Source organism: Etheostoma spectabile, unplaced genomic scaffold, assembly GCF_008692095.1.
Source record: "Etheostoma spectabile isolate EspeVRDwgs_2016 unplaced genomic scaffold, UIUC_Espe_1.0 scaffold00013586, whole genome shotgun sequence".
Classification (NCBI taxonomy): domain Eukaryota; kingdom Metazoa; phylum Chordata; class Actinopteri; order Perciformes; family Percidae; genus Etheostoma; species Etheostoma spectabile.
This window is the reverse complement of record NW_022603988.1, coordinates 1-7,797: the sequence shown is the minus strand read 5'-3', so window position 1 is coordinate 7,797 and position 7,797 is coordinate 1. Positions and strand designations below refer to the sequence as shown.

The window sequence follows — 7,797 nt, the reverse complement described above, 5'->3', positions numbered from 1 at the left end:
TACATATTTTTCTTACTGTCCTTTCGATTTTCATATGTTAAGTGAGTGTGAAATCAAAGATTAACCAAAGTCAAATCCCTTGCTTCTTCATGCAAACATGGCAAATAAAGCAGATTCTGGTGTTTGACGGAGATGTTTAGTGAGCCGGTACCTGACGGGTCCGAAGCTGAACGTCATGAACAGCAGGACGGCCATGACGCACACGGCTCTCTTGTTGCTCGCCGAGTCGCTGCCCTGGAAAACACAGAGAGAGGAAAGTTAAGCTGCATGTTGGTAAATACTGCACATAATAAAAGATACTTTAACAACCCTCATGATGTCCTCATGTTGCCCTCATGTTGCCCTCATGTTGCCCTCATGTTGCCCTCATGTTGCCTTCATGTTGCCCTCATTTTGCCCTCATGTTGCCTTCATGTTGCCCTCATGTTGCCCTCATGTTGCCCTCATGTTGCCCCCATGTTGCCCCCATGTTGCCCCCATGTTGCCTTCATGTTGCCCCCATGTTGCCCCCATGTTGCCCCCATGTTGCCCCCATGTTGCCTTCATGTTGCCCCCATGTTGCCCCCATGTTGCCCCCATGTTGCCCCCATGTTGCCCCCATGTTGCCCTCATGTTGTCCTCATGTTGTCCTCATGTTGCCCTCATGTTGCCCCCATGTTGTCCCCATGTTGTCCCCATGTTGTCCCCATGTTGTCCCCATGTTGTCCCCATGTTGTCCCCATGTTGTCCTATATCAATGTTCTTTTTAATTCCCCAAAATAACATGATTGATTCCAACGCTCTTTGCCAAGTACAAATCTCTACTTTCATTAATTTTGGGTCTTATTCTATTTTATAGCATTGTAAAACAAATGGAAGTGTTGTTGAAATAGTGTTGAGTAAAAGTTGACATATTCCAGTCTGTGATTATCATCAACATCCATTCCATTAATTTTAGTCTCAATAATTCCTAATTTCTGCTTTTCTAACTCAAACATAAGGTCTAATTTCCTATAAATGAGGTTTATTGACCATAAATTCCCAAAAAATTCTGTAAAACTAAAGTTAATAAATTAGTGTTACGTAGTGTAGAAAACGTCAAAAAAAAAAGGGACAAACATTGAAAAAAAGCGTCAAAAGTGTTGAAAAAAAGGGACAAAAACGTAAGAAAATGTGTTGATTTGAAATTTGACAGGAAGACAACACAAGGTTTAAGCCTACCCACTGTTATTATTTTTAACACACACACACACACACACACACACACACACACACACACACACCACACACACACACACAGACACACAAATGCATGCATCTGTGTAGCAAATACTATGCTTTTTTGCCCCACCCCTAATCTACTGTAGCTAACACACCGACTACAAGGAAGTAGCTCATGCGCCCACCCCCCCCCCCCCCCACACACCCCCCCCCCCCATCAGGTTTGGCAGCATTATCAGATTTCTCTCTCTGAATGCTTCGCGCTCTGCAGGTCAGTCTGGATCTCCCGTCCCTCCCTCGCTGTGTTTTCTCAGAGTTACTTCCTGCTGTTCAACCTGTTGTCTTTAACTGAATTCATCAGCAGCTGTTGTACTCTACTCTACAGACTCTAACCCCCCCCCCGAGCTGAATTATTGAAGTAGGAGAAGATGAAGAGTCCCTTCCTCGTCTCCCTCACCTCTTTCCCGGCCAGTCTCTCCCTCAGCGTCTGGTTCTCCCGGCGGAGGCGTTCGTTCTCCTGCTGGGCCTCCCGGAGCTGGGCCTCCAGGTTCTGCAGGTACTCCTTCTTCTTCTTCCTGGACTGGCACGCCGACTCGCGGTTCTTTATCATCCTCTGCTGCCGCTTCAGCACCTTCATCTGCACCGCGTGGAGTGTGGGGTGGGGGGAAGATTGGAAAGAGATGGAGGAAGAAGGGATGAAAATAGACCGGAGGGAAGAGTTCCAAGAAACAAGGAGGATGGATGAGGATGAGGTTGGGTGGAGGGAACATGCAGTGATGAAGAAAAAGACAGGAGGGAAAATGATGAAGAGGAGGATGTTGAAACCAAGGTAGGAGGATGGATAAGAAGACAGAAAGAGGAGAGTAAACAGAGAAAATAAAAGGAAAAAAAGAAAGACGTTACCCAACACCATGAGGGAAACATGTTCATATACCACAGCTTATAGAGGGGCTAGAATAAGTTTACCCCTCCAAGGCTAAAGTTGATTAAAAACAGGAATTTAAAAAAAAATCATCTTTTGGAAATTGATCTTAATGCCTTAATTCATAAAAATTAGGAAAATCCAACCTTTAAGGACAACAATTTTCATTGTGAATGAATCATGTTTCATAAATACATAAATGTTCTTCCTTGAAATCCCCTGTCTTTTAACATAGGGGGGTGTATACTTATGCCCCTGTATTTTAACATAGGGGGGTGTATACTTATGCCCCCTGTATTTTAACATAGGGGGTGTATACTTATGCCCCTGTATTTTAACATAGGGGGGTGTATACTTATGCCCCTGTATTTTAACATAGGGGGGTGTATACTTATGCCCCTGTATTTTAACATAGGGGGGTGTATACTTATGCCCCTGTATTTTAACATAGGGGGGTGTTTACTTATGCCCCTGTATTTTAACATAGGGGGGTGTTTACTTATGCCCCTGTATTTTAACATAGGGGGTGTATATACTTATGCCCCTGTATTTTAACATAGGGGGGTGTATACTTATGCCCCTGTATTTTAACATAGGGGGTGTATACTTCTGCCCTGTATTTAACATAGGGGGGTGTATACTTATGCCCCTATATTTAAACATAGGGGGGTGTATACTTATGCCCCTGTATTTTAACATAGGGGGTGTATACTTATGCCCCTATATTTTAACATAGGGGGTGTATACTTATGCCCCTGTATTTTAACATAGGGGGGTGTATACTTATGCCCCTGTATTTTAACATAGGGGGGTGTATACTTATGCCCCTGTATTTTAACATAGGGGGGTGTATACTTATGCCCCCTGTATTTTAACATAGGGGGTGTATACTTATGCCCCCTGTATTTAAACGTATACACGGTATACGGTAAACGTATTAAGGCTACTGGACAACCTGACAGGTGTGTGAGCATCTCATTTCAGAGTCAAAGTATGTAAGATATTAATGTATTATCATTACTTTCATTACTACATGTTTTCTTGCTGGAGGGATCAATAAATTTATCTTTAAAATGAAATATTTTTTTTAAGTTCTTAATTCACCACTGATGCACTAAGACCGTTGGTGCGTTTCCTTGTATAAAAAACCCACATCTTTTGGTACTGGAACCAGAACTTCGGTTGTGATCTGACGACCGGCGTGTGTCGGTACGTCCGGCCTACTCACGTCGATGTCGTTGGAGGTGTTGCCGGGTAACGGCGCCGTCGCCGGGACGATGGGTTTGCCGCTGGGCGGAGCTGTGGGGCTGGCGCAGTGCTGGGGGATGCTGGGGGAGACGGGCTCCATCTTGACGATGGCCGGAGCCGAACCGAGACAGACGGACTGGGACAAGACCACTGGAGGAGGACAGACAGGAGGAGACGCATCAGACATCAAAGCAAGTCAGCGTTTTCCCCAAAAAAATGATTCAGACCAAAACTCGTTACCGGGTCTGGTCTGGTCCATGGAGGGGAGGCCCTGCAGTATGAGGGTCTTGGCCGGCGCGGGGGTCTGGGGGACGGGGAGGGTGGTGACACACACCGGTCTGGGCTGGATGGGAGGTTTGGTGCTCAGGATGGTGCTGGCCTTTAACGTGGCCGAGGCCGGCAGAACTGGAGGAGAAAACAACACAAATGTTTCATGTTCACTGTGGTGTGGTGTGTGTGTGTGTGTGTGTGTTGTGTGTGTGTGTGTGTGTGTGTGTGTGTGTGAGTGTGTGAGTGTGTGTGTGTGTGTATGTGTGTGTGTGTGTACCCTTGGTTATCTTCCTTGTTCAATAATTGAATCAAGCTGCATTTAATCTAAATTTATTGGACTCGTCATGTGTACAATCTCCTCCATCATTTCTGGTCTTGATTTCCAGATACCGCCCAGATACCGCCCAGATATCACCAAAATATCGCCCAGATACCACCCAGATATCACCCAAATACCGCCCAGATATCACCCAGATATCACCCAGATATCACCCAGGTAGCACCCAGATATCACCCAAATACCGCCCAGATATCACCCAGATATCACCAAATATCGCCCAGATACCACCCAAATACCGCCCAGATTTGACCCAGATATCACCCAGGTAGCACCCAGATATCGCCCAAATACCGCCCCAGATATCACCCAGGTAGCACCCAGATATCGCCCAAATACCGCCCCAGATATCACCCAGGTAGCACCCAGATATCACCCAAATACCGCCCAGATATCACCCAGATATCACCCAGATATCACCCAGGTAGCACCCAGATATCACCCAAATACCGCCCAGATATCACCCAAATATCGCCCAGATACCACCCAGTTATCACCCAAATACCGCCCAGATATCACCCAGATATCACCCAGGTAGCACCCAGATATCGCCCAAATACCGCCCCAGATATCACCCAGGTAGCACCCAGATATCACCCAAATACCGCCCAGATATCACCCAAATATCGCCCAGATACCACCCAGATATCACCCAAATACCGCCCAGATATCACCCAGATATCACCCAGGTAGCACCCAGATATCGCCCAAATACCGCCCCAGATATCACCCAGGTAGCACCCAGATATCACCCAAATACCGCCCAGATAGCGCCGAGATAGCGCCCAGATGGCAACCAGATGGCGCCCAGATAGCAAATGTCCAAAGAATGCTTCTGAAACCAGAATAATATAAAGACGTATCCCACGTCTTATCTGGGACATCCAAACGAACTATGCTGTTTACATAACTGTATCAAATTCAGAATAATAGTGGACAATAAAAGTGCATGTGAACTTATTTAGTTAAGTTTTCAGACATCATATTTCAGACCACTGAACTCGCGCGACAGTGTGACGTCGTGGGATCACCGTGACTATTTATACTCGCGCGTGGCGCTCGCAACACTAGTTGCAGTCTCCTCTTGACCAGACGCGTCGCTAATGAGGAAAAGGCAACGGACCAGAAGAAGGTAAACAACGGCAGGACTGGCAGCAGCATTGACGTCATTGTCAAGAGCGGGTAAGACGATACTGGAGTCAACGGATGAGGAAGAACCTTCGGGCCTTTGGGCCTGCTTGCAGAGAAAGGAAGAAAAAGAAAGAATTTCATAAATATTTTGAGTTCAAGATCCTTGAGAAACTAATATGGGTGACGGACGAAAAGAAGCAATTTGACTACTTGTCTGCACAATGATGCGATGACCTACTTTTGTCGGATCAAGCCTTTCATTCCCCATAAAAGAACTCATCTCAACCCTCAGACCTAAGGTCACTCTTACAGCTCATTCTCCGTCTGGTTGTGTTTTCTATGAAAGCTTCATCCACCCTGTTGTCTACAGTCAAGATATGAACATCATTTTTTCAGGACAAACTGGGCTATTTGAGTATCTGTGCTGCAGTGAGGTCACTTGAATGTTAAAAATGGTTGTTTGTAGGACCCTAAAGACAAAGAAATAAATAAATAAATAAAAGGGAACATGAATCTTCCAGATATGTATTGATATCACAGACACAGAGCAGTGCAAACTAAGCCATTTTACTCTCAAAAACACTTCTCATATGTCCTGGGGGTCACACTGTGAAGAAATAAACATTATTTATACTTATACAGTTGACAAAATACATTTTCTCAAATAAAGTCCAGACGCTTCTGCCCTCATGACATTTACTTATGCCAATAATCAACATAATAATGTCATATTTATTGATAATACACCCACAGCAATGCTGCACAAGCATGTGTGTTTTGTCTAAAACTATATGCAAAAATAAACATAACTCATATAAAGTGTTACACCACTCATACGGAGACGCTGATAGTAGTGTATAAAAGTTCAGTTTTAGTCAGTTTTTCTTTAGGATTTATCACAAAAGCGAGTTCAAGAGTTCACTACCGCGGACACACAAAAACGTGTTTCTTCTTTATTTCACGGACTCATCTCCTCTGCAAACGTGTCTTCTTCTCGCATGTGTTACAGTATTTTGTAACGACAACTCACGACACAGGTAGCCCCCTACTGGCAGGATGAAGAACTGCATAACTTATGAAGGACCACGTGCTTCAATGCATTACTAAACAGAACGCAGATAAATTATGTATAAAACTTCTTTCAATAGGGTTAATTCCAGGTGCTACAAAGCACAAGCTATTTGCATTTCTTCAAAAAAAGCCCAAATAAACGCCAAATCTCAAACCAGTGACGCCACTAGGTCGACTTTAAAGAGAGGCCTTGACTGAGGCTTTTAACTGCCTTGCTCTGCAGCACTTTCGGATACTCCAGCTGTCAACAAGTCTCATCCAACCTCAGTACTGGAGTGGAAAATCTTGCACAACTAGGGAAATGATTTGAAATACAAATACAAGATGAGGCACTCCATCATGTCCGCACACCAGTGTTATTTGGGTTTAAACAAATTAGTTTTTTCTAATTTGAATCACGCACACAAGGCAAAGTAGCTCTGGTGTTGGGACCCTTTGTGTAATGCTCCTTTAACAGCAACATGCACATTAGGGCCGGGATTTGTGATCGAAATCAACTTCCCGAGACTAAACCAGAGTTTCCCACACCAGATGGGACATACACAACCCCTCCATTGTGTTGTGGGTCTGCCCTGAGGTCCTCTATACAGAATACCTGAGTAGGTGAAGATTACCTGGGAAAACGAGAGCTGTACGGATGTACGTTATCTGTAAACCCCCGTCCATATTGTATTAACCTGTGGGAACTGTCCAAAGTTATACTGTGAAATAGTCATCACGTGAAGATGTGAAACCTCGAGAAAGGGAGAAAATCGAGACACGGGAGTGTCGAGCTTGCAGAGTGAGATAAGATAAAACTGGCAGCTGTGACTGTGTGAAGAAGCATATTGTTCCTCTCTGTTCAACATTGGTGAACTATGTTAAATTTTAAATTTGCCTAATGTGCCCAGCAACAGCTCAACCAATGGTGACGCAAAGAATATGGGTTGCGACCCATCAGTTTTATGCCTAGGGGAAGCTAGGAAGTAACGCAAATCATTAACTCATACGAACAAAAGGAGAAACGAACATGTCAAAAGTACCGTAACAAGTATCTCTTATTACACAATATATATATATATATGTGTATATATTTATATATATATATATATTATATATATATATATATATATATCTCTTCCAAAAAGAGGCCAGCATTAGAGGACATAACAATATGATATACAACACCTATTTATGTAAAACAACTTTATGTCTACACCCATGTATTCAACTTCAATACAAAGCCAGAGCAAGGGGAGAGTACTTCGGAGAGTACTTTATAGAGTACTTTGGAGAGTACTTTGGAGAGTACTTCGGAGAGTACTTCGGAGAGTACTTCGGAGAGTACTCGTCTCCTTTGCAAAGCACAAAAGACAACACCCGTGTCCATGTGTACTTTGTATGTATATCACACTCTAGTCCCGATATCAAGTCCCGATATCATACTCTAGTCCCCATATCAAGTCCCGATATCATAGTCTAGTCCCGATATCGTTGCGATACTCTGTTCACAATATCATACTTAAGTCACTATATACTTGGGTTACGATACTCGGGTCACGATATCGTCTCGATACTCGGGTCACGATATCATACTTGAGTCACGATATCGTCTCGATACTCGGGTCGTGATATCGTC

The 7,797-nt window shown here is 44.0% G+C and overlaps 1 protein-coding gene across 1 annotated transcript; it reads right to left on the bottom strand.

Moving 5' to 3' along the window:
* Positions 1 to 151: 151 nt before the first annotated feature.
* LOC116679442 (cyclic AMP-dependent transcription factor ATF-6 beta-like) lies at positions 152 to 6,178 on the bottom strand (the record flags this gene model as incomplete). Its single annotated transcript, XM_032509087.1, has 5 exons — positions 6,139 to 6,178; positions 3,611 to 3,775; positions 3,351 to 3,520; positions 1,658 to 1,837; positions 152 to 234 (listed from the first exon to the last, which is right to left on the bottom strand). Coding segments are annotated over exons 1-5 (638 nt in total), but the record flags the coding sequence as incomplete, so codon positions are not given.
* Positions 6,179 to 7,797: the final 1,619 nt, after the last annotated feature.